This window comes from Pogonomyrmex barbatus, unplaced genomic scaffold (genome assembly GCF_055798465.1).
Source record: "Pogonomyrmex barbatus isolate J1 unplaced genomic scaffold, ASM5579846v1 scaffold15, whole genome shotgun sequence".
Classification (NCBI taxonomy): Eukaryota; Metazoa; Arthropoda; class Insecta; order Hymenoptera; family Formicidae; genus Pogonomyrmex; species Pogonomyrmex barbatus.
The window spans coordinates 1,828,028-1,854,043 of NW_028297111.1; the positions used below are offsets into that span (position 1 = coordinate 1,828,028).

The 26,016-nt window shown below is 28.0% G+C and overlaps 5 protein-coding genes across 13 annotated transcripts; 3 read left to right on the forward strand and 2 right to left on the reverse strand.

Annotated features, from left to right (window-relative positions):
- Positions 1–25: 25 nt before the first annotated feature.
- On the forward strand, positions 26–3,455 carry Ist1 (increased sodium tolerance 1-like protein). 3 transcript variants are annotated; one of them, XM_011636182.3, is made up of 6 exons: positions 26–156; positions 244–561; positions 1,140–1,581; positions 2,455–2,595; positions 2,726–2,782; positions 2,931–3,455. In XM_011636182.3, the coding sequence occupies exons 2-6, from the start codon at positions 293–295 to the stop codon at positions 3,108–3,110; spliced, it is 1,089 nt and encodes a 362-aa protein (XP_011634484.2). In that variant the 5' UTR covers positions 26–156; positions 244–292; the 3' UTR covers positions 3,111–3,455. The 3 variants fall into 3 exon arrangements, with proteins under 3 accessions (XP_011634484.2, XP_025073631.2, XP_088929620.1); XM_025217846.2 differs by having other exon boundaries at positions 146–561; XM_089073494.1 differs by lacking the exon at positions 2,455–2,595 and having other exon boundaries at positions 146–561.
- Positions 3,330–6,926, reverse strand: Obp59a (Odorant-binding protein 59a). The gene is made up of 6 exons (XM_011636181.2): positions 6,788–6,926; positions 5,964–6,193; positions 4,660–4,840; positions 4,118–4,153; positions 3,826–4,020; positions 3,330–3,565 (listed from the first exon to the last, which is right to left on the reverse strand). Exons 1-6 carry the CDS (start codon positions 6,851–6,853, stop codon positions 3,542–3,544), a joined length of 732 nt encoding a protein of 243 aa, XP_011634483.1. The 5' UTR covers positions 6,854–6,926; the 3' UTR covers positions 3,330–3,541.
- Positions 6,902–12,296, forward strand: LOC148937223 (uncharacterized). 2 transcript variants are annotated; one of them, XM_089073498.1, is made up of 4 exons: positions 6,902–7,039; positions 7,108–7,264; positions 7,969–8,192; positions 8,322–12,296. In XM_089073498.1, the coding sequence occupies exons 1-4, from the start codon at positions 7,002–7,004 to the stop codon at positions 8,491–8,493; spliced, it is 591 nt and encodes a 196-aa protein (XP_088929624.1). In that variant the 5' UTR covers positions 6,902–7,001; the 3' UTR covers positions 8,494–12,296. The 2 variants fall into 2 exon arrangements, with proteins under 2 accessions (XP_088929624.1, XP_088929623.1); XM_089073497.1 differs by lacking the exon at positions 6,902–7,039 and having other exon boundaries at positions 7,064–7,264.
- LOC105425422 (1-acyl-sn-glycerol-3-phosphate acyltransferase gamma) lies at positions 11,242–18,034 on the reverse strand. Its single transcript, XM_011636180.3, has 7 exons — positions 17,704–18,034; positions 16,315–16,559; positions 16,049–16,221; positions 15,789–15,950; positions 15,324–15,662; positions 14,679–14,898; positions 11,242–12,296 (listed from the first exon to the last, which is right to left on the reverse strand). The coding sequence occupies exons 2-7, from the start codon at positions 16,493–16,495 to the stop codon at positions 12,208–12,210; spliced, it is 1,164 nt and encodes a 387-aa protein (XP_011634482.2). The 5' UTR covers positions 16,496–16,559; positions 17,704–18,034; the 3' UTR covers positions 11,242–12,207.
- Positions 18,035–18,384: 350 nt separating this feature from the next.
- On the forward strand, positions 18,385–25,812 carry LOC105425421 (uncharacterized). 6 transcript variants are annotated; one of them, XM_089073485.1, is made up of 8 exons: positions 18,389–18,714; positions 18,922–18,987; positions 19,611–19,713; positions 19,784–20,115; positions 20,225–20,596; positions 20,692–21,049; positions 23,375–23,814; positions 24,239–25,812. In XM_089073485.1, exons 2-8 carry the CDS (start codon positions 18,961–18,963, stop codon positions 24,806–24,808), a joined length of 2,202 nt encoding a protein of 733 aa, XP_088929611.1. In that variant the 5' UTR covers positions 18,389–18,714; positions 18,922–18,960; the 3' UTR covers positions 24,809–25,812. The 6 variants fall into 6 exon arrangements, with proteins under 6 accessions (XP_011634479.2, XP_088929611.1, XP_011634478.2 ...); XM_011636178.3 differs by having other exon boundaries at positions 18,391–18,714; positions 18,922–19,062; XM_011636177.3 differs by having other exon boundaries at positions 18,385–18,987.
- Positions 25,813–26,016: the final 204 nt, after the last annotated feature.

Consider the following 26,016-nt stretch of genomic DNA (forward strand, 5'->3'; position numbering starts at 1 on the left):
ATTGAACTGCACGAAATTGAACTGCGCGAGCTAAGTAGATAACCAATCATAGATCCGCTCTTTGTTACTGCACTAAACTGCACTAAAATGTTCTAGACTTCGGTGGAAACGAGATTATTACTCATCATATCTAATTATAGCAGTTTTGAACTATATGTACATCGAATTTTGATATCAAATTTTTTATGCCAGTGAGTGGATTTAAAGATAAAAATTAAATAAATATAAATGTGAAATTTTTAGCAAAAGAAACAAGAACTTGGTGGTGAGTGCAACTAAAAACGCATTGGAGATGTTTTCAAGTGGGCCAAACTATACAAAACTGAAGACACATTTGCGTCTAGCAATTAATCGACTAAAATTGTTGGAGAAGAAGAAAACGGAGTTAGCACAAAAGGCACGCCATGAAATCGCTGACTTCATCGCTGCTGGCAAAACGGAACGTGCCAAGATTAGAGTGGAGCACATCATCCGTGAGGATTATATGGTAGAAGCAATGGAGCTGCTTGAAATGTACTGTGATTTGCTACTGGCGCGTTTTGGTCTAATTCAACAGATGAAGTCAGTATCAGTATGATTATTTGTATTGTATTGAATATATGATAAATGATACAAGATATAACTCATATAAATAATATAATAATATTTCTACTGTTCACAGATATATTTTCTTATAACATATTTTTATAATACAATTTTTTTGATATATAAAATAGTTTTATTATAATTATTAATAATATTATTCATTAAGTAACAAAAAAATAACACAGATCTGCAATATTTTAACTTTTTTTTGCGTTCTGGAAAACAAATCATCTTGGAAAATAAATCAGCGAAATTGGCAGAAAAAAATTTTGTTAGCAATAAATTGATGAACATGATTGAAATCATTATTTAAATTTATTTTGGTAATTTGATGTGACAGGCTAATTCTGTGGCCGGATTTGAATTCAGCGCACAAAATTATGTAAAAAAAACGACTTTTGTTTTCCAAAACGCAGGAACATACATGCATACTTGTGTAATTAATAATTGATATTTTGTGTAATTAATAATTGATATTTTTTTTATTATTAAAATAAGTCGGTATTTATGTATACATAATTCTAATTTATTATTTTACTATTTGCTTTCTTCAGAAACCTTGATGATGGTTTGGCAGAAGCTATATCAACCATTCTTTGGGCAGCACCTCGTATTCAGACAGATGTACAGGAAATTAAGATAATAGCAGATATCTTGACATCTAAATATGGTAAACAATATACAGAAGCGTGCCGAGAGGAAGCAATCCAAACCATATCAGAAAAATTGAAACACAAGATGAGTGTGCAATCGCCATCAAAATTACTTGTAGAAAAATATCTAATTGAAATTGCCAAGAATTACAATGTGGAATATGAGCCAGATCCACAAGTAATGGCAGAAGCCCAGGATGCTATGTTAATAGATATAGGAGCCAATGGAGGAGAATCAAGAAATAATCTCGATACTGCTAGTGGAGGAATACCTCATCCTCCTGGCTTCATAGGTTTTCCACAAGCACCTCTGCTACCAGATTCTGGATTCCAGATGAACGTGGTAATTTAAATCTTGTATCTTTCGTTAAAAAAACGGCATAAATGTGGACATTAATGCACATACGTGTGCGCGTATGTGTATGTGAGTATGCGTGTACATTTCCAAAAAATATGAAAGATATTTAATTAAATATTTCAAATAAAAATTATAGGGTTTCAAAGGAGTTATATGATTATAAAATTGATTCACTCGTAGGAGTCACTTGAGATTTTCTTATAATTTTTTTTTTTTTTTTGAGAAAATCACATTTTTCATTATGTATGGTTCCTCTAGTTATTCTAGATATAAAAATATTAAGATACAATTGTCAAAAAGTCAGTAATTTATATGATAATTTATATTGTATTCTAACAAACTCTAATATAAAACATAAAATATCTTATAAACTATTTATTTTTTTATAACTGTATCATAATACTTTCATATATAGAATAATGAAATGCAATTGGCAATTGAAAAAGATACATTAAAAAAACTATGCACTTAGCAATATGCAAATAAGTACTTTTACTTGCATATTGTATTTCATCTATTTTTAAGTTTTTTTTTTTTATAATAGCATGGTTTTTTTACATCAATTGATTTGCTTCGTTATTTTATATTACAAAAATCGTTTTAAAATACGATTATCAAAAAATAAATAACTTATGAAATATTTTATATTTTATATCAGAATGTGCCAAAATAAAGTATAAAATATTTTTTAAATTATTGAATTTTTGATAATTATGATATTTTTGATAATTTTATAATTTAATATTTTTATATCTAGAACAATTAGAAGAATTATATTAAGAATTGATTTAATTTACAGTTAGTTAAACATAATCTTATTATTTCGATTATTACATCATGAAGAATATCATATTTTAGGATTCAGGGAAAGATACATCTTCCTTAGGATTCGTATCCCCAACATCCTCATCTTCTATTGAGAAAGATCAAAATACTCCCTTCAATCCAACTGCATTTTCGTACAACATTCCTCTGGACAATGCCAATTCGAATAAAACCGTGAATATAACGTTATATTTATTACCAAAATATTTAAAAATAACTTTCTATTAGTAATAATAATATAATAATAAAATAGTTTTGATAATTAATAAATAATAATAAATAATTTGAAAAAAATTTATATTAGGAAGAAGATTTACCACCGCCGTATCGGCTTGATTTTCCGCCTGACTTAAACAAACAGGTAAATTCATAAAATTCTCATTTTTAGAATTTTTGCAAAATAATTTTTGAAATGATTGACGTTTAGATAATTTATTTAAAATATGAAAATGTACTTGTAGAATTTTAATATCTCGCAAATAAAGCTTGCAATTATCTTCTATGTATAGTCAGATGACAAACCAAAACCTCAACCAAGGTCTAAAATGCCAATAAACAATTACCAACTTCCGGATCTGCCAGCAGTGCCGACAGAAAACAACGATTCACCTGCGAATTTACCTGTAAACGATGACATTGATTTTGATGACTTGATGAAACGATTCGAAGATCTAAAAAAGAAAAAGTAACGATCGACTAATATAAAAGTAATGTATTTGAAATACTTGATTTTTGTTTCTAGCGTATTATCACGAAACGGTGCTACATTTAATAGTATCTTCTGCAAAAAGAGAATAGAAAATTAAAGGTAATCTAATATATGCTTTTGCAATCAGAGAAATCCAAAAATGTAATTAAAAAGAATAAAGTATATATAAAGTTATTATAATATTAATTAACATTAAAATATATTTAGTATGTATCTTTTTATTATCATTATATATATTCCATGTACAGTGCTTTGTATTAAATGTATATAATACATGTGAAAATCGTATTTTTACGAAAATAATTATTTCTTGCTTACGAGAATATTTCTTGCTTATTTATTCTTGCTTTGTTTCTTTTCTCAGAAATTATATAATAAAAATCAATTGTACATAAAATGTACAAAGTATTATTAATCATTCCAATCTTCGCATTTCTGAAAAAAACGATTATAAAGTTAATCATTAAAAATATCAGAATAATTTTATTTTCTTTTTAAATCTATTCTTATAAACCTCTTAAAAATGTCAAAATTTAATTGTACTTGTACACAAAAATTTTAATTTTCTAGTTCATAATTAAACTTATAATAAATACAATAAATTTATTCTGCAAAACATAAAAATACTAAGGTGCTCGTATTTGTTTTTAACAACAAAATTTTTAACAATTCCATCAATAAATTTGTATACGTACTTCCTTTCCTTTATCAATTAGACAAATTAAAAGATTCTGCGAGAAATAACATTTGTTCTGTCTTATAGCTGAATTCAAATGATGAAAACATTCTATGACAGCTTCTTCTATAAAATCCTGTAATTCTGAATTGTATGTATTGCGCGTCATAAACTCGATAACCGAGATTTGCTCGGGGAATCCCCTTTGATCTACCTATTAAAATCAGAATTAATATAAAATACTCTCATATTATTAAGTTTATACTAATTATAACTGCTATTCTATTGAGTTTCGAAGTCTATGTATTTACCATATTTAACTCATTGAAGAAACATTGGCTGATGCACTATAATAAATCCATATAATAATTCATTAATTTACAAATTCTTATTAAACATAATTTAAAATACATATATAAGTTCAAAATAAGAAACCTTTATATCTTAATAAAAATATGTAATATATATTACATGATCTACAATAGATTGCAAAATGATCGAAAATATAAAACATTAAATAATTCAATGTACATAGAGAATATAAAGAATATAAAGAAAGAATATAAAGAATAGAAAGAAAAATGGATAAATCTCGATAGATAGGATCGTAATAATTTATTTTTTGAATTTATATATAGTTTATATATATATATATATATATATATATATATAGACAAATGAAGTTAAAATAAAGAAGAAGAAAAAGAAGATAATCATTATATTATGCATAATTACTGTAAATGTTTGCAATTCTCTTATTTTATTTTTAATTGATTTTGTCATTTCCTTTAACATGTATTCTATTTTGAGAGTACAATAATTCATAATTATAGATCTAATTGATACATCTTACAGCTTGCTCTTGTTGTTTATCATAATTTCTCTGATAGACTTGGCTCGGTCTGCCATTGGAATAACTAAAGTCACGTTTGTTGCTGCCACGATTAGGATATTGCGTATTTCTCCAATTTCCATTTGTATAATTAACGGAATAGTGTTGATTGTCATTATTTCTCTGATCGGTCCCATGATTCCTTAATTGTTATATTGACATAAATTATTAAATTATTAAATTATTAATATTAATGATTAATATTATTTAAAGCTCTGTTATCTCATTGCAGCCATATTGATTTATTGCACCATAGGCAACAGATGACGTGCAGTAAATTTCTTGCGATCGATAACTTTATTTTTAATTTTCTTGATGGAAATATTTTATTAAAATTCTCTCTCAATTAATCCTATTTAATTGTTATTTCATTAATATACGCAATGTTCAATAAATTTTATAATATGTATTTTAAAAAATTTCAAAATATTCTTTAACTTTTCTTATATTTCTATAATATTATATTGAATTTTATAAGGAGAAATATAATACATTATGAAATCGATGAAAAATGAAATAAAAGTTATTGAAACATTACTGAATATATTTCAAAATGAATTATAATTTTTCTTATGAAATTTAATATAATATTGTGAAATATTAGAAAAATTAATGTATATTGTTGAAAAGTAACAAAAAATTTTGAGATGATAATGAAATGATAATCAATTGAGAGACAATTTTAGTATAAAATATGTCCGTTAAGATTTCCCTGAAAAACATAATTACATAGTTATGTAATCCTGAAATCTGCGGCAAACTGAAATGTTTGTCCGATATGCAAAATAATTTTTGTATAAATAATGTGACAGGTGGCCATAATAGCTGTGGATTGAAAAATGATGCTACTATAAACGAGTATATCCAGGAGAGAGACTTGAACCTCTAGGAGCTCCCTCGAGAGTAAAAAAGGTTAAAGTAAAAACATTTATGATTTACAGACCTTACTAGTTTTTCTCATCAAAATCAGAAACGAGGAAACATTCTAAGCTAAAATATTCAAAAAAGCAATTTATTAATGCAAAAAATTGTTATTTATGTATTAACAAAGAATTAATAATCTCTTCCCCGAAAAAGATCCTGCATGCTCATGCTACTACAATCGGACAGATGTCACTTTGCCGCATATTTTACAGGATTGCAAAATTATTATGTTTTTTAGGGAAAATTAAAAAATAAAGTTATGATCACAAGAAATTTACATTTCTCGTCCATGATGTCATAAAACCGATATGACTACTCAAGAAAGCCGAGATAGATGTTACCAATTCTCATTGGGATCTTTCCAAGGCTGCATATTGGAGAACTTGCTGCCACCGATGAAAAATCTCGTACCAAACACATCTACGCTTGAAAAGTCATTATTATCATCGTCTTCATTCGATGAAAAATCATCGTTGTAATCATTATCAGTTGTTGATTGTTTCTTGCAAATCTGTATGATCTTTCGGTATTGATCGTTCGCTTGCTGAATATTGGTTCTGCATTTTAATGACTGTAAATATAATAAAATTTATTAATTGAAAGATTAATTATACAGGGTGAGCCATATAAAATGCTATTTCTTAGAGTCTATTGACGATAGCGATAAAATTCTTTCTGGGTCTCTCTCTCTCTCTCTCTCTCTCTCTCTCTCTCTCTCTCTCTCTCTCTCTCTCTCTCTCTTAGAACTTTTTATATTCCAGTAAACGAAAATGGATTAAAATTTTCAGAAGTACGCATTTGTGAAATGAATCCATTTCCCATCCATGCCCGTTACTTTTGTATTCATATATAGGAATTGAATGAAACACATTTTTATGCCTTTCAATTTAGAAATAAGTTCAGTTTTAAAAAATGGATCGTGAATACTGCTCAATTCAAAATCTTCTGGATAGGAAATGCAGTTTTTCAATCCAATGTAATCCAATGTAATCCAAATTCAATAATTTAATCCAATTGAATACAAAAAAAATTTTCCGTGTGTGAAAATATTATTTACATATAAATACAGATACAAAGGCACTGAGTATTGAAATGGATTTATTTTTATTTTTGGCAAAATCTGGGTAAACATTTTATTGTAATAGATTTTTTTTTAGTTACTTACATCTGCTGATTTTATCAATAGCAAGCAAAGACTGCACAGTACAACAAGCATTATCTTGATCATCATTATACAGACTCTAGTCTTCTAAATAAAACTCCTTATTTTTTCCAGTATTTATATAGTAGCATTAAAAATGCTGGACAATTGGCCGGTAGGACAGGATGATGGACAAATAATTATTGCAAAATAGAAATATTGTTTCATACATCCGGAGATGGAGATACGCTCTACTACCTGTCTTATGCAATTTGTGTAATTATTGGTCAAATTACCATAATGATTATTACGAATGAATCTTGTCAAATTGGAGTATCATATAGAAAGAAGAGGAGAGAGAGTGGGAGGACAAAGGGAAAGAGAGAGGGAAAGTGTTTAATCAAGGAGAAAGTGAGAGTTTTGTACAGATATGACATGTTCCAGCGATCAGTTCTTCAGGAATTGTTCATCAAAGAAGCTACGATGTATATCAAGTTCTTAGTAAGTACTTATCATCATCATATATAAATTCTTTGAAAAATATTTTCAATAAATTCATTTTTCAATAAAAAGAATTTAGTAAAAGCATCATTAAATGAAAATTATGTATATGTGTGTGTGTGTGTGTGTGTGTGTGTGTGTGTGTGTGTGTCTTATTGCGTATATGTATATAGGTTTTACACACACACACACACACACACACACACACACACACACACACACACACACACACACATGCATATACATACATATGCATATACATGTATATACACATATACCGGAAATAAGAATACAAGTCGAAAGAAGCAATAGACCGTGAAAATGTGAAAGTTATTAAATTATTGTTCAGTAGATTTCATTGAATACTCGAAATATTTTAGCTATTATAATTATCTGTGTAAAACCGATGACCAAGTTTATCATTTGTGAATAAATAATATTTTTTTCATAATATATATATTTTGATTATCTTGGGTATATTTTTACTTTGCGTTTATTCGTTATAAATTTCATTTTTTGTTTAATCTATCTTCAAAAAGTTTTATTTTTCTTATTATCTTTATCCTTATCTCTAAAATAGATATAATTTGAAAATTCTTGATTTCTTTATAACTGAAAATTGTTGGAATGCAATAGAATTAGAAATAAAAACATATAATTCTAATTATAAAATTCTATTTTAAAATTTATATTTTTTTTCACAGCTTCTCCTGAAAATCGTTTCAGTCGCTATTGCATTGCCAATATATGATAATAATATGAATGGAAAAATCATACTGCCATACACAAGCAATATTTCCACAATTCATCCTATTGTGTCATCTAAGAAAGCAATGGATCAATTATCAGACGGAAACCGAATAGATTTTCAAATAAGAAATCATCAGGGACCAGGAACATACATATTTGGTTTTGATACTGGACATGGGTAAATACACACGAGCTCTCAGTATATGTTATAATATTAATTGTCATGTACGTAGGATCAATAAATCAAGGCTTTCATAAAAATTGTCAAGAAAACAATTATAAGATTGATACAATATTTCCGTCATAGAAAAAATCGACAATACAAAATGGAAGAGCGTCTTCGAGACGGAAGTGTGAAAGGCCGATACGGTTTTTATGACGCCAAAGGACATCTTAGAATTATCAATTACATCGCGAGTCCTGTTGGCGGTTATCAAGAACGTCATCATGAAACCATCGCTTATAAATCTGAAACTTAAAATATGTCTTTTAAATACTTTTTTATCGAATAAGATTAATAAAGATTAAACTCATATATATATATATATATATATATATATATATATATGAGTTTAATATATGTATATATATATATATATATATATATATATATATATATATATATATATATTAGACATTTTATGCGAATTAAAATATAATTGCATTTTGAATTATATAAATATTGGACAGTATTTAAAAGATATATATATTAAATTCATACAATTAAAAGGTTAAAAAATAAGAGATCCATTATTTTTTTCTAATGTACACATTTGATTTATTCAAAGTATTTTCCATTTGAATTAATGCATTATTCCTAATGTATTTTTAATACATATAACTTGTTTTTGTAAATGTCTTAGTTTTTACTTTTAAAAAATTAGACAATGTCTCTTTAAACACAACCATAAATTCCGTTTTATATTTAGTCATAAAATTTGAACGAATTTTATCGAATTGTCTTTGGATTCTGCTATTCCATCTAAATACGATACATATTTAAGTAGAATAAATACATATTTCGTATAGCTTGATGTTTATGTCATATAATTTATATGTTTGAATATGGCGTTAAATTGTATATAGGATGTCCTAAATAATAAAATAAAAATATCTCAAAAATAAAACATGTTGTTTTAAACAAAAATTATTGACAGTTACTTAAGAGCTATTAAAGCTGACATTTGTGTGACCTTAACTGTCCTTGTCAAAATTACTTTGAATTTTTCAAATAAAAACTATATTTTTTATCACATATTCTTGTAGTTAACGTCGAGACATTTTTAAAGTATAATTAAATTCTTTTTCGTTATATCTTTTTACTTAAGAGTTCTTAAATTACAATAGCATTAATTCAAAGTATACCATACATAGAAAAAGAATTACTCAATGAAATTAAAATATAGTTATGATAGTATTCGACGTTCGATAGCTAAGATGTATTCTTGAAACGACGGCTAATATTGTTATCAAAAATCAATTTATTAGCTGTTAGAGTTTAGCTGCTACAATGAAAAATGTTTAGCTGCTAGTACAATCAACACTTCAATGTCGCTAATAGAGATCCAATCTTTATTATATAGTTAGCAAACACAAATATGTCTTATAATATATATATACTTATAAAAATATTAGCTCCTTAAATTTTTACACAAACTTAAAGGAAACTGTCCAAGTGCATCACAGAATTATACAATTTTGTGAACTTACCTTCAAGATATCACTTCACCATCATTTCATTAAAAATGGTTTAAAAATATTCATAATGTTATGTCTCTTATTCTCTATTGTATAGGTTTATATAGGTTTTTTAATTAGAAGAAATAAAATATTCCGTTGCGATCATCTATCGGCGATGTTACTGTCTACTCGCAGGTGAATGTTTCTTTCCGAACTCAAGAGATTAAGAAATAATTACTACTCTTTTAACTACTTATAAATTGACTTTTAATTTTAGCTAATAAAATTTTATTTTGCAACAAAAATATATCAGTTAATATCTAACTTTTAATAGACTGCAATGGGAAAGATTGAGCAATTACTTGTTTAATTAATATTATTAACTTTAGTTAATATTATTAATATTATTAACAAGTAATTTCTTTACGTGTATAAAGATTAAAATTTAAATCAATTCCTGTTTATCTGTCTTTTTTGTATTTATATGTGATATATGTATTAATATATGTGTGCTTAATTAGTGTTAAATTTATTTAAGAAAGACCAGACACCCTGCAACGAAACTGCTGAGTGATATGGAAAATATTTGCGCTAATCAAGTGCATTTACATTGTATGTATACATTTACATATAAAAAAAATAGAGAAGTGTGAATTAAGCCCTGCAATCTTTATCTTTATCACCATACATCTTAAATATTTTAAACATTATTGTAATTTTAAAATTAAGAAGCTCTCTTAACAAAGGATTTACTTGTACTATTTTAAAAAACTTTTTAATATCAACTATAAAACATAACTGTATAACACAACTATATACTATGCGATAAAAAAGGATAATTTTCATTTAAACAATTCATGATTATAACATGATATTGACAAGAACTTCCAATATATCATCATATATCATAATTAAATAATCCTCTTGAGACCTAATAACTTTTATCTAAAACGTATTTCAGAATATACCGAAATATTTTACAAAGGACGCAAATATACTGGAATCTTTACATTGTATTACTCGCTGCAGAGGCGTTATTACAAGCATCATCAATGACAATAGTAGTTTAAACTTTACTTATTTGGTTTCTAATGACCTTGTGTGTATGTGCGTGCGTGTGTGTGTGCGCGCGCGCGCGCGTGCGTGATCACTGAATTCGGCATGAGAGTTACACGTAGATTCAAAAATTAAGATTAAAAAAAAATAAACTTGTTCTTTATTTCACCTAGATATTCCCATGTACGGGCAAATTTTATTTCATAAAAAAATATGCATGCCTCTTAAAATCATATAATCTTAAAAAGACCAAATCTCTTGATATTTCATTTCTCGTTCTCGATATTAAAGTCTCTCTCTATTAAAGTATGAATGATTAAAATGAAACATATCCTCTATATATGATGTAGAATTTAATGCCACTATGAATTATATTTTCTCGTAAAATAGTAAAATTTTGTGTTGACTGTATCAACCTAATACAATTAAATAATCCGGAGATGAAAACACCGTGTTCAAGATATTTTGTATAAGTAATTATTGTCGACGCATTGGGATTAAACCATTTATTTAACAATAACAATTGCTATATAAGAAAAAAATATCAACACAAAAAAAGATGTAAACGTCATACAATATATAATACCAAGTATATATAAGGTATTGTTTGTATGTAAATGTATGATGAGTGTGTGCGCGTGCGCGTACGTGTACATAGAATTCCCATTTTAATGGAAAGAGCGCAAAATCTTGAAAACAATTAATAAAAAAATTTAGACAAAAATTGTAACATTTTGAGGAAGCCATATACTTATGATATTGAATTACTCACAGATAGAACCGCTATCGACATTTTTTATGATCATTTTTTTTTAAATGCAATTTTATTTTTTGCAATTTTGTACTTTTACATAATATAATTCCTCTAATTATCCTGAATATAGAAGCAATATCAGAATAATATCAGATATCATATTATATAACAAAAAAAATGTATGATTCTATCTAAAAAAATTACGATTATAAAAAAAATATTGAAAATAATTCTATCTGTAAATAAATCAATATCATAATATCTCGAAACTTTGCAGTTTTGTTCTTTAAAGTTTCCCACAATAATATGTCATTTACAAGAAATTCGAACTAGGCAATTAAAATAGGACATATTTGTATGTACAAATACATACATAGACACATGCACGCATGCATGCACGCACGCACGCAATGTGTTTGTATCAGCTTCTTTAAAACATATGTGTATATATATTCTTATGTGTATGTAAATATATTTGTTACATATCTAATTCATGCAGAGAACATTTGTCGCATGTGCGCCCACACGCACAGAATGTATTACACAAAGTATAAATCAAATATATATATATTATCTGCCTTCTGCAATGTTTTTTCTTCTCACTCTCGTCTTGTCTACACCGATAATCCATTCCAATTTTTGTTTGGACACTTTAGGTTTTTCTTTTTACAGAAATTGTCTCTTGTTAGTGATTACTTTAAAATTATTTGTCCTTTTTCACGTCCGCCGCTCCATATGACGAACCTTTACTTATTTCCGACATTCCGAGGGTTTTGTACATTAGCAAATAAACTGTAATATGATTTATTTTCGTGAGAATAAAATCATAAATCAAGATCTGTTCTATGACTTAGGAATATTGCAAATCCAAACTATTCAATTTAAATGAACCTTTATGGTGAAAAGATATGCTTTCATTTTTTCACATATAACTTTTAAACTATGAGAGATAGAAAAAGATATTCAGAATTAAAGTTTACTGATAAGTAACAAGTTAAACATATATATAATATATATAATATAAACATATATATATATATATATATATATATATATATATATATATAATATAAACAAAAACTTGAAAATGTCTTCTTAATTTTTCTTACAAATATTTTTGTCTTGTGACAATAATAATAATTATTTTACTTATTAATTATTATTTTAATTATTATTTCACCTGAATAGGTCAAGAATATTAAAAATAAGACATAAAATGAGCATGTGAGCCTCGCTGAATGTACGTACTAATAATATATTTTATAATGTTGTATTTTATAATGTTGTGTAAAAAATATTAAAAAGATATTAAAAAGATATTAAACAGATATTTCAATCTGTATCAAGTCATCTTCAGTGTAGTAAACAAGAGGCGATGAATTAAACATGTAGTTACATAACAGTTACATAAGAAAATTAAAACATAATACAAATCGTCAAACGGATAAAACATTAAAAAGATAGCATAAATCTTTGGAATGTCAGACGAGTAAAAATAATATAAAAAATAATATAAAATAAAATAACGCACTTATGTGAGATTTGAAGGACTCATGCTCACGCGGCTTTGCGCGCTGTGACGAAGCTAGTAGATGTGTCTGCGCGGAAGAAGTGAGATAGCGCATTGGAATAAAGTGGTAAGAAATGTAACGAAGCGTGTGAGCGGTAAAAACGTTGCTCTCTGTGAGATCTGATTTTTACAATTACGTTACGGATTATTACATATTGAAGTTTCTATACAATGCGTTTCTACTGTACATTTTTATTACCATCCATAATCCTACACTTATGTGTTTGAAAAAATAAACAAGTTGAACAAAAGATTCCAAAGAGAAAAGCACGCATGATATCATCTTTCTGTGAAAATTGAGAAATCCCTCAGGTGTATAATTCCTTCGACATACAATGAAATGACAAAAAAGTGTTATAAAATCATCAAGAATTGTGCTTCATTAATTGTCTATGAAAATCTGAGGATAGATTTCCAATCTTCCAATATTACTCTAGAACCTCTACTGCGTACTGGATATAGTAATTATTATGAATACACAACGTGTATCTATTGTGCTGACAAGTTTTCAAATAAGAATTATTTCTATATATTATCATTTATACCCGCCTGACATTCCCATGATTTACACTCTCTTTATAATGTTTTCCGGTTATAATATGTATTCGATTGACAATTCACATTATCATGATTTACATTATCGTTTAATTTTCCTTGACATTCCAACGATTTATACTATTTCTAATCTTTCTAATGTTTTCGTAGTTATTTATCTTTCCAACGTTATCTCTTTAAAGACATGAATTATCTTTTAATTTTCTTATTTATGTAACTGTCTTATTTATGCAATTACATGCATTTAATTCACCATCTCTTGTTTATTATACTGAAAATGACCCGATAAAATATATTAATATATTATAATATATAAAATATATTAATATATCGCATCCAACGAGGCTCACATGCTCATTTCACCGTTTCATTAATAATCATCTTTTAAATTTCTCTTCTTAGTTCATAATTTATCATTAAACTTTGATTTTAAATCATGACTGTACATAAATACAGCGTAAACAAAGAAAAGTGAAATGGAAGATTTAGATTTAAAATGAAAGTTTATCGATTAGATCATTCATGAAAGTTCACCAATCAGGTTCGATCAGTTTTTATTTTGTCACTCAGATTTCATCTCTTTCGCTCAAGTCTATTTAACAATCTATCCATATACTTCTATATCTATATTCTAAATAATTCTTTTAATTTTTTGTAATTTAAAACTTCAATAAAAGAATAAAAATGCCTTTTTAATTTCGAGATTAAAAATAATATCTAAATAGTGACAAGATATGAATAACATATATTACGATTCGTATAACGATTTACATTATATATTCACAAAAGTTCAAATGGAAGAGTTTGGATGTTTCTTTATTACTGCTTTGCACACATGCGTGCACAAAGAAAACTATAAGCAATAGAGCTTAAGTAAGGAGCAAATCAATCAATCAGTCTCAAAACTCAATTCTCTATGTTAGTTATATTCGAAATTTAATTAAAATATAATTATGTATATATTAGTATGATGAATTGAAATGTGACTGATGTGATTAATAACTGAATATAAGCAAAAATAAATGATAAAGATGGAAAATACTACTTACATAAAAAGATAATTCCAATCCCCATAATAAAGTGGAAGCTCGAACCGGATAGGAGAAGCCTTAGAAGATAATAGAGCATTGGTACAAGAACAACTATCGCCCAGAATATGGTGTTAATGAGGGAATAATATCTTCTTTTTAGTCTGAACGAGTCTGTCCTAGGCACTCCGCTCGTGGTAAAAAAATCGCCGGTTTTATAGAAACTCTCCGTCATACGATCCTATCAAGCAAAAATTTCCATTTAGCGTTATCGTATTAAACTATCGTCATCAAAATAAACTAATTCATTTATTGAAGATTCTTATACATTATTTTGTTCGATTCAATCATAAATTTACAAGCTATCAATCCTGTTAATATTCAAAAAAATAATGTAAGTTAAAATTATTAAATTTGACAATGCTTAACTTAAACAGATTAATGTTGATTATATATCAATGTATAATGATAATATGTTAACTATCTTTGTAGAAAACAAAACTACTTAAATTCCTAATTTGTGTAAGCATTTCTACTTAAATGCAGAAAGCATTTCTATATATTCGACAATCAATTTCTGATTGCATTACAGAATAAATATTTCTATGAAGAAAATTTTTGTTTACATATAGAAAAATGCAATCTTAGTACATAATATAACACTACCTTTTGCTGATAGAGCTTGTGCAACCATTCAGCAGCAGCTTCGTCCCCCTCCGGCACTTCTTCGATAGGAATTCTTTTAACATACATATGTCCTTCGAGCCGTTTCCCAAGAAGAAGATTCCTCATGGTTGGCTTCACGGGATCACATGGTTTGAATGCTATCTGAATGTCATAAATGGCCGTTGCTTTGCCTCTCATGTGCGGAATACTGGCGGTAAAGCCTTTTGTGCGTGGCGTTAAATGATACTTTAATACTGGTAGACCTTTTTCAATAGCAAATTTCTGACTGGCTTCCAATTTCTTTGGTGTAAAACGCGTACCCTCGGGATAAAGCAGCAGCTATAATCAATCCATTTATAAATATAATTATTTTTAGTAGCAAATGTCATCAAATGATTTAAAATGACTTGCTTTAAATTAGCCAATATATTCGCGTTTACACGAAAAAAAAAAAGAAATACTTACCCACATTGTATCAGGATACTCGACAAGTTCCTTAATTTGAACTTTGATATTCTCTTTATCCTTTTCCCAACTCCTCTCAAGAAAAATACTTTCAGCAAATTTCCATGCCCATCCCAATGTAGGGATATACTGTATTGACTTCTTAGCATAAGCTTTGCAATTCTAAAAAATATGAGTTTTCAAAATAAATATTCTTATTATACATACATATATATAATAGAAACTCATTCTCTTTAAAGAAATTTCAAATTAATACATACACCTAGTAATCTCACACGATCGCATAGCAGCCAACCTATCAGCCAATCAGTTTCATAACTGTGATTCATCAGAAGATATCCATGTTCATTACCGAAATATTTATCAAAGTCTTTTTTATCTATATATAATACCAAATCCGACCCTGCCCACCATTCTGCCATGAATACTAATTCTGACAAGGATAAAGTTTAAGTGATAAAGATAAAGTTAATTGATTTTTTAGAAATAAATAAGGCTAATGAAATATGTGATGAGGCAAACTTACGACAATAGAAGGAGTAGCAAAGATAATAATTAATTTTGCGGTAGAGGTATTTGGAAAAGGGCCTCAGTCCAAGATATAAAATGCATTGGAAGAAGTTTATTATCAAGCCAGATGTAAAAAATGTAATAGCAAACATAAGATGTATCACCGACCATTGTTTCACAGAGGCAAACACTCCCATGATGATAAATAAATAATATTAGATTTTATGCTTTATAGAAAACATAAATGTTTGATTTCCTAGCCTGCAACAGAAACAAATTGGTAAGTATTTAAAGATAAGAAGAAAAAATTATTTCTACTAAAAAAGTTTCTACTTCCTTGTAAAATTTAATTAAAATAATTATTATCATACCAAAAGAAGATGATGATTTCCAAATTATTTTTATCATTCATGCATGATATTAGGCAATTATATATACAAATGTTTATGCAAATAACTTGCTTGAGAGAAAAAGAAATCATCTCATTGTTATAATATTCTGATATTCTCATATAATAGCGATTAAACTATATAGTATCAGTTAATTTACTAGCAAAGTTAATCGCACATGATAAAAAAATCAAATCATATTTATATAAATTATGTCAAAGTATATAATTAAAAGCAATAATATATAATCAATATGTTATTATGCATATTAAATAATCATTACATATCATATTAAATAATAAAAATATAAAAGTTATAAGATTTCTACATATGCAACAAATTTTTATAGTTAATTTTTATAGTTAATTTGTTTTGCTAATTTCATTATAAAATTTATACTAAAAACTAACTTATCTGTATTTTTTTTCTTATAAAAATAAATATATATAAAACATCAGTCTTTAAATTTTTGTCTTGAGCTATTTAGATTTAAAAAACTTATTAAATTTGTAGTCTTTTTAAAATTTTTTAAGCTATTGTAATTTTTTTATAAGATCTGTTACATGATTCATATCAAACACAAATCCAACAAGTGTTAATGAAAAAATCTGAAAGAATAAATTATATTATTGTTAGAATAATACTATATAATGCTATTTACAAGTTAATACAAATTGCAAACTATCAGATATTACATCGGAAATCAATAATTTAAAACCAAAAACAGCATTGTGAAACACAACATCTAAAAAAATCTAATAAACAATAAAAGCTTATACAAACTTTAACAGTAACAATAAAAATAAAATGTATTAGACAATCATAGTATTTCAATTTACATTTTATACGATACAACATTTAACATTACTTATAGTTATCTTAAAGAAATTTATAAAATGCGATAATACTTAATGTACGTTGTAAAACCTTTTTAATTTTCTTATCTTCTAATTTACAAAGTGTGCAAAAATTGGAAAAATTTTCCGCAAACTACTTTTGGGATTGTCGAATCTTACCTCAAATTAATATACCTGACGAAAAACGTGTGTACAGGAAGGAGCTGTGCGCTGGTAGGTGTTAAATGTGAGTAAGATCAAAGTGCGGAATTCCAAAGTTCATTAAAATAGTGCGTAGATAATGTGCTTCGTGCAGATCTTGGCGTTGCTGTTCCGTGCTCTGTACTTGATCAAAATCAGGACGCCTCCATGCTGTGCGCGCGCGAGTATAAATGACGATGCGACCGAACGAATCAGCCGGCCTTATCCCTCATCCCTCACTGTCCCTCAGCCGCGGATTAGAAATATTATAGCAGAGACCACATAATGTAAGAAGAAAGGTGTAATATTTCATATAAAAATGGCGGCTTCTTGAAGGTTGGATTCGTAAACCGCATAGGCGCATCTTTATCTATAGTTCATGTCATATACAGGATCTGTTCTTTTTACCTGAACTGGCTGCACTAGTTCAGAGTTTTTCTTCTTCCAGTGTAAGAAAGAAAGATAAACTGTGAACTTAGTGAACTAGCGAACTAGTTCAGCCAAAAAGAACAGGCCTACAGTGTCGTTTGTGTACGTTGCTGGAAAGCACCCAATGAAAAAAGACAGGCACAGGGAATAGCAACAGTCGACAGATTTCGACCAATCAGAAGCTATGAAGAATATCGGAGATATTTCTGATTGGTCGAAAACTCACATTGCGCATCCTTCGGATGGTCCTTCGGATGATCCTTCGGAGGTCACCTTTCTTCTTACACCAGTGTAGTTCCAGTGCAACGAAAAGGAACAAACCTATTAACTTCCTAACTTCATGATGTCGCGTGCGGCATTTGTTTGCACTGAAGTTGTCTTTAATAGATTTGTTGTTATATAGCGATCAGATCACTAGTGTTATAAACTGTTGAGATTGTTACAAAAAGCAAAAGGGCTCGGTTCAATGCGTATCTAATTTTATCAGATTTTCGCAGAGGAAATGAGTTTTCCACAGATCCATTTTCATATAACACTTTTTTTAGTAACATCCTGTGCTAGGTTAGATTGCCCAACTGCACTGTAAATCCTATAACTACCATTTGAAAAATATAATAATCTAATTTGAAGAAGTCGTTAGAGTTAATTATGGGCTCGTTGAACCTCATCTGTCCTATGTGTTGTGGCGAGACCTTCAATAATCCTCAATCCCTCAAATACCACTTGTTAAGTATGACAGACAATCTATATTGCCCTGGCTGTTCGCAGCGTTCTGACTCTGTATCAGCACTCATTCAACATCTGGACATGTGCGAGCAAGATTTGAAATACAAGGTGAAGCCTGAAATTATGACTGACAAATTTAGGAAAGGCGGGAAAGAATCTGAGATTAAAATGGATGTCCTAATGGTATAGAAAACGAAAAGTTTTTTTATGCAGTTTACATAAGGATTTAGTTATAAATTTCTTTAACATTTTTATCATGCTATAGAATTTGTTATTTTAAATATTACATAAAATAAAGAATTCTTAATAATTAAAATATATAATTGAACAAATCTTAAATGAAATTCTTAGAAGTTTTAAGGCTTAAGATTTTTAAAATATAAAATTTGTGATAGATAAAAATTATGTCAACATTTCAATAATGTTATGTATGTGAATATATGAATTATTTGTATTATTGTAGTATATATATATATATAAAATTCTGATTTGAATAATAAAATTCAAGAACTAAAAGATATAAAATTATATTTTGTTGCTGCTAGAGAATTTTTTATTTATAATAAAAATTATACAACTGTTGCTAGATGCAGATGAACTAATTTATAAATTTTAAATAAGACAATATTTAACAAAGTTTTATGCATATAAGAGACTGTTTAAAATAATTATTAAATCATTATTCTTTTTTGTACTAAAAATCTTATTCTTTCTATAAATATTAATTTCAGGATATTAAGGGACAACAAATCAATCGGGGCTTTCTTGCAACTATGAGTGACAATGGGGTTGTCATAATGGGTGATCCACAGATGATACAGATGGATGAGAATGGTTTGTAGATTTGCTGTTTTGTTGTGTAAAAATTTTGTCATTTAATTGCTATTTCTAACAAAAACATCAGGAGAGATTAAAGTCATAGAAAAGATGGACACGGAAGGGATGCAACCACATCAAAATTCTCTGGATTTCAAGATGTCCGAAGGACTATCCGATATTACTGGTGGAGTACAAAGAAGACCGCAGCCGTCGCAAGGATTAGTGGCTATTCCCATATCAAATGCCAATGTAGATTGCAAAGCGACATTGATGGAAAAGAGCATAATTGCCGTATTACCAGAAAATTCTGAGCTCTTGAATGGAGAGGCTACAGCTTTGATCAATGTGGATCGCATAAATGAGGCAGAGGAGATTGACAAGTCTGGTTTTTTGCAAGTCAAACGAGAACTATGCGAGGTATATCGAAAACTAGATGATGTTTAAATTTGTACCTTATGTATTTGGTGAATGTCTTTTTTAAATTGGTGATTCAATTTTGTACAATATTTTTGTTTTTTACTTGTAGCTCGAGTCTGATGCTGTGTACAGTTGTACCAGTTGTGAAATGAGCTTTAATTCCGTCCTAGAGCATATCAAGCAATTCCACGATGGCCAAGAAGTTTTATTAGAAATGGCAGAACAGTTGAATGATTTAGAGACGACAAATCCAACATCTGCAACATCTGAAGGCTCAGAAAATATGGTAAATGCACGACAACGGCAAACAATGAATACATTGCGCACTGAAGAATGTGTAGACAGTGAAGGTAGGCTCTACACTAGAAGAGTAGTACAAATTGAGAGATTCTGGGATCGTACTCCAATTCAAGTCACAACATCACAGTCAACAAAGTCTCCTATGATTGAAAAATTCTTCTCAAATGTAGAAGGAGTTAAGGTGTGATTTAAGACGCACTGCTCAGTGGAAGAATAATCCATCTATATCATATAAAGATTAATATATTTCTCTAATATAAATAACATTGTATGTAGGTACGAGAAAAACAATGCTTGGCGACTGCATCAATGCAAATGTATAAGTGCAATCAATGTTTGCAGCAGTTCTCCAAGTTAGGAAATTTTCGCGTGCACGCCTGTCTCCGAGGCAATAATCGTTGTGAGCACTGCGATCAAAACTTTGCAACTCCTAAGGCTTTGCAACTCCATGCAAAGGTGCACGAAAACGAAGTTGATCTGAGCCAGAAGACATTTATTTGTACTATATGTGGTACTGAATTTTGCTCCCACAAAAGCTTACGATTGCATTCTAGGATGCATGCCCCAGTGAGAGCCAGACATGTTGATGCACCCGAGGGTACTCCTAACGCAACTTTCATCTGCTCTGAATGTGGTAATAAATTTATTCTTTCTCGTTTTTTTTTTTCTTTTAAATTGATTATTAACTTGATTCACATTATAAGAATAGTGGCGTTTCATTAAATTTATTAGTTTACAAATAAAGAAACAGTGCGAATCTAAATTCTTCAATTTTGTAGATATGTGAAGTGATTCTATATATAAATAACAGTATATCATATCATTTGTGCTTCATCGTTCTTTAAAGATATAATTTTTTATTTTAAAAATCAAAAAAATGATAAACTATTAACTACAAAACAACATAGAAAGTAAAAAGAATCTTTTTTTTTTAATATTTTTTAGGGAAGATTCTAAAAAAAGATTTTTAAATTTCTGTGTATTTTACTTTGTAATCAATAACTTATAATTAAACTTTAAATTAACTGTAAATGTTATTCTCTATTTCTTATAGAAATTTAGTGTATATATGTTAAGTGTATATATATATATATATATATATATATATATATATATATAGAAATTTAATGTATAATATATTAAGTTACTTTACATATTTACAAAAAAAGTTCATTTGAATTGAAGAATTCAGATTCATAATATTTTCTCATAAGTCATTAAACAAATATATAAAAATCATAAAACAAATCATAAAAAATTCAAGAATCTGAATGTCTCTATGCTGTTTTTAAATAGCAGAAAATTGAAAATAAGAATTGAAATTGAATTTATAAAGTTTATGAGTTGATAATGTAATTACTATTATCATCAATATAGTAATAATAATTTTTTATGTGGATGTGCAAAAGAAATTATAACTTTCTCTCTCTCTCTCTCTCTCTCTCTCTCTCTCTCTCTCTCTCCCTCCCTCTCTCTCCTTCTCCTTTTTCTTTTTTTTTATTTATATTTTTATAAAAATAAATTAAAATTTTAGATCATTTTACATATTATTAAAGTACTCTAGTAAAAATATTGATTTAGAATTTATGATTAAAAAAGTATATATGCAATTATACATTGCAAATAATATAAACACTTAATTTTTCTTAAACATGAATATTTTTTTCTTTACACATTAATTAATCTTATATGATTCTATATATAATATTAAAACAAAATGATTATAAAATAAATATTTTAAAAATATGAAAATAAAGATATCAAAAATTAATCTAAAATAATTATTAATATAAAATATTTATTTTTTAATTATTCATCTTTTAATAATATCTTAAATAATTAAAAAATTTAAATGTAAATATAAAAATTTAAATGTAAAAAAATATGATTTTATTGAAATATGATTTCATTAACAAAATTAAATTGAGTTTACAAAATTTTTTTGCATTTTCCTATAATGAAAAAGTTATTGCCATCGCATTTCTTAAAGTCATAAAAGCTTGTATCTTTAATTTTATTTTAATTAATAGGAACATGCTTCTGATATAATTTATATCAAAATCAAATATTAATGAGACAAATATCATGTGATATTCATTGATATCGCTTCGAATATGAATTCCTAGATGAGCAAACTGATTTATTTGTGACTATCTGATCAACAACGAAAAATTATTAAATACTATATTATTAAATACTATAAAAATACATGCTAATAGGGCAACCTGTTTAAATTTTAATTCCTGCTTTTTAATATCCTGATTTTTTAGCTGTTTATATTTATTTAAAAATGATCTCAACATATCAAATATGCTTGAAATTCATCATATGTCTATTATATTCTGTAAAGAAATGGTTTGGTAAAATCGAAGAAGAATAAATATTTAAAAAAAAAATCTGAAACAAAGCTGCTTATATGTTATTTGGAAATTGGAGAATCACATTAGATTGGCTATTCTAATTGTTCGACTAGTCCGATAGAAAATGTTTGAAGTTTTATCAAATTGGAGTTCTCAGTAAATATTGAAGCAATTTATATTATAAATCAAAAAATATGACAATCATCTATGTTATATGCCAAAAATTTAATTAAAAGTATGCTTAAATATTACCAGAGAACAATAATTAACAGAGTTTACATTAAATAAAAACCTGAGAATATATTTAATAATGTGTTAAATTATATGATCAATTTTTATTTTCAGAAATCATATAAAAATAATTGGTAATGTGTGGCAAACTGTATTAAGCTATATTATTTTATCTCTTGTTTTGGAAATTACTAATAGATATGTATTTATTTTGTAAATAAATACATATTTATTAGTACACTTCTTGGAATTGAAAAAAATTACAATTTCAATAAAATAATATAATATTGGAATCCTATTAGTATAATAAAAAGACATAACAATGTTTATTTGTAATTATATAAAATGTATTGATTAATGTTTCATAGGTAAAACTTTATCCGAGTCATATAAAGATGCACACATGACACTGCATACCGGCGATTCGGTGACGTGCACAGTTTGCAATCGAAAATTTGATTCCGCGGACAGTCTAGCAATGCATGCAGCAGTGCACGTAGAACTTGCACCTCCGCAGTCGCCTACTCCGCAGATTTCGGTTTCGGTTTCATCCATCGTAGACACAACGATGACGCAAGCGATATCAACAACGATGTCAACGATGTATGTACCAGTAACGACAACATCAACAACGGCAGTAACAACGGTGACGACAACAACAATGACAATGGCAACAGTAACGACGGCAGAATCCAGTGATAACCAGAAACCTTATCAATGTCAGCATTGTGGACGCAGGTTTACCAGACCACATGAGAAAGTCAAACATGAGCGAATACATACTGGAGAAAAGCCTCATGCCTGTGAGGTAGACAGATAATCGCGTAGTCCAGTTTCAAACATTCAAATATGCATCTGAAAGTCTTTAAATTGCGTAAAAGACAATTTCTAAAGAGACATTTTATCTCTTCAACATAGAGTACTTAAAAAATATTCATATCTCTTATGGATCTTTTGATCCGTATTACAACATATTTTTTCAACACTTTATCAATAACTCATCAAAATTAAAGGTAGAAGCGGGATTCTTTTAAATATTTCTTCGACCGTACAGCCAATTTGTAGCACCATTTTAACATCTTAGTAATAAAACATGAATATTATAAAGACTATAAAGTTGACAAATTAATAGTTAATGAATTTCTGATTTATTTTCTGCTTTGTTGCATTCAATTGTGTCAAGCGGCAAAAAATTAAAAGAAATTAATAAGAATGTCTTTGTTTGTTAACAGGTTTGTGGCAAGACTTTCCGTGTCTCCTATTGCTTAACTCTTCACATGCGAACGCATACGGGTGTGCGACCTTACGCCTGTCAACACTGCGGCAAACGCTTCAAGGCATCCTCCGTTTACAATCATCATTTGCTGACACACGGCGAAGAACGCGCCTATACTTGCCCGTACTGCCCAAAGACATTCAAGACGCGGGTACAGCTGGCCGGTCACAAGAACAGCCATACGAAACCATTCCGGTGCACCGAATGTTCACGGCCGTTTGCATCGCTCTATGCCGTTCGCGCGCATATCCAGACTCACAAAAAGGACAATAATCTAAAGTTTAGTTGCTATGTGTGTGGTGCATCATATGGGCGAGCGTTTGCTCTTAAAGATCATTTGAAGCAGCACAGTCAAGATGTGCTGGCACCACCCGAGCCAGCACGGGAGGAAGAGGTACATGAGAACTTCCTCCTCGGCGAGGAGATCGAAGAAGACGATTTTATAGTTCCACCGCCACCGTCATCACTACCGCCGCCACCGCTCGCTGTCATCGCGCGTTCCTCTGCTGCGAATGATACCGATTGAAGTCAATTATTGTAATTCAATTCTAGTCGAATCAACACGTTCCATAAGCTTCCTACAAGTTTATGTTTTATGGAGACTAGAAAATTTAACATGAATAATTGTGTTAAAATTTTTGCGCGAATCTCATGTGTCTCCGTATGTCTATGCGGTTGTGAGTTGTGGGGTAAGTGATAAAAGATTTTTTACCAAAACTAATTGCAATTGATTAGGATCTAGTTGTATGTAAACGTTGTTGAATCGTTGAATAAAGTTTATTCGTTCATATTTTTTGTTTTCGTTCGTCGTTTCGTCAGGAATTCGTGAGCTTTATTCAAAATCGAAGGATTTATCGTTAACAAATATAAAACGTTACATTACTTTAATCGATACAACTAAACATAATTCTGCAATGAGGAATTACTAAATATTTAATTTTCTTTAAAAAAAGAAACGAGAAATATTTGAATCAATTCTTATATTCTCGTCTTTCCAGATAATACATCACAAAAATATATATTGGTCTAATGTTTATATTACGAAATTACATATTGATATTGTGTATGTATATTGGATTTAAGTTATCAAAATTAATAACAAAGAATTATTGTTAATTAATTAAATCTATCGCGATTAAATTAATAGACTTAAGTTTTAAATATGTGCTTTTAATTTATATAAAATAATTATAATGAAAAAGGAACTTTTATATGCGACATATACATATCAAACTCATGTTAGTTTAAATTTCGCAATTATTTATTTTATGTACAATGATATAATTATATATCATTGTGTACAGAACTACATAATTATTTGTATTCAATTAATTTATTCAAAAGAGATTACATTTCTTACATATACAATTGAAATATTGTTTGAATAAAAATTAATTTAAGAGTATTTTTTTTTAATGAAATATGATTGTTTAGTTTTAATAATTTTAGTTTCTTAATATTACATTGATTGTTATTCACTGTTATTGTTTGAAAAATATTTTATGATAAATTAAACTTTTTCGCAGAAAATTTTGTTGAGTTATTTCTATTTTTTACTATTAATAAAGAATCTCTATACCTAGGAATCTCTATATCTAGGAAAAGACAAGAAATTTATTTATAATAAAACATGAAAGACTACAGCATTGTTTGTATCATTGCATATATTTTTAGATAACTAAATTATTTTTTTCTCTTGGCTAAGTTGATTTATGTCTATTTCTATCGATATGG

Excerpts from the sequence above, each read along its gene's own strand:
- Ist1 (XM_011636182.3), top strand. The coding sequence starts at position 293 with ATGTTTTCAAGTGGGCCAAACTATACAAAACTGAAGACACATTTGCGT. Across the intron at positions 1,582-2,454 it reads CTGGATTCCAGATGAACGTG|GATTCAGGGAAAGATACATC; the intron begins GTAATTTAAATC and ends ATCATATTTTAG. Across the intron at positions 2,783-2,930 it reads CGCCTGACTTAAACAAACAG|TCAGATGACAAACCAAAACC; the intron begins GTAAATTCATAA and ends TTCTATGTATAG.
- Obp59a (XM_011636181.2), bottom strand. The coding sequence starts at position 6,853 with ATGATGATCAAGATAATGCTTGTTGTACTGTGCAGTCTTTGCTTGCTA. Across the intron at positions 6,194-6,787 it reads TATTGATAAAATCAGCAGAT|TCATTAAAATGCAGAACCAA; the intron begins GTAAGTAACTAA and ends TTATATTTACAG. Across the intron at positions 3,566-3,825 it reads TAATTGATAAAGGAAAGGAA|AAATGCGAAGATTGGAATGA; the intron begins GTACGTATACAA and ends CGTTTTTTTCAG.
- LOC148937223 (XM_089073497.1), top strand. The coding sequence starts at position 7,064 with ATGATTATTACGAATGAATCTTGTCAAATTGGAGTATCATATAGAAAG. Across the intron at positions 7,265-7,968 it reads CGATGTATATCAAGTTCTTA|CTTCTCCTGAAAATCGTTTC; the intron begins GTAAGTACTTAT and ends TTTTTTTCACAG. Across the intron at positions 8,193-8,321 it reads GGTTTTGATACTGGACATGG|AAAAAATCGACAATACAAAA; the intron begins GTAAATACACAC and ends TTTCCGTCATAG.
- LOC105425422 (XM_011636180.3), bottom strand. The coding sequence starts at position 16,495 with ATGGGAGTGTTTGCCTCTGTGAAACAATGGTCGGTGATACATCTTATG. Across the intron at positions 15,951-16,048 it reads ATCGTGTGAGATTACTAGGT|AATTGCAAAGCTTATGCTAA; the intron begins GTATGTATTAAT and ends CATATTTTTTAG. Across the intron at positions 14,899-15,323 it reads ACAAGCTCTATCAGCAAAAG|GATCGTATGACGGAGAGTTT; the intron begins GTAGTGTTATAT and ends TTTGCTTGATAG.
- LOC105425421 (XM_011636176.3), top strand. The coding sequence starts at position 18,802 with ATGGGCTCGTTGAACCTCATCTGTCCTATGTGTTGTGGCGAGACCTTC. Across the intron at positions 19,063-19,610 it reads TTAAAATGGATGTCCTAATG|GATATTAAGGGACAACAAAT; the intron begins GTATAGAAAACG and ends TATTAATTTCAG. Across the intron at positions 20,597-20,691 it reads CAAATGTAGAAGGAGTTAAG|GTACGAGAAAAACAATGCTT; the intron begins GTGTGATTTAAG and ends CATTGTATGTAG.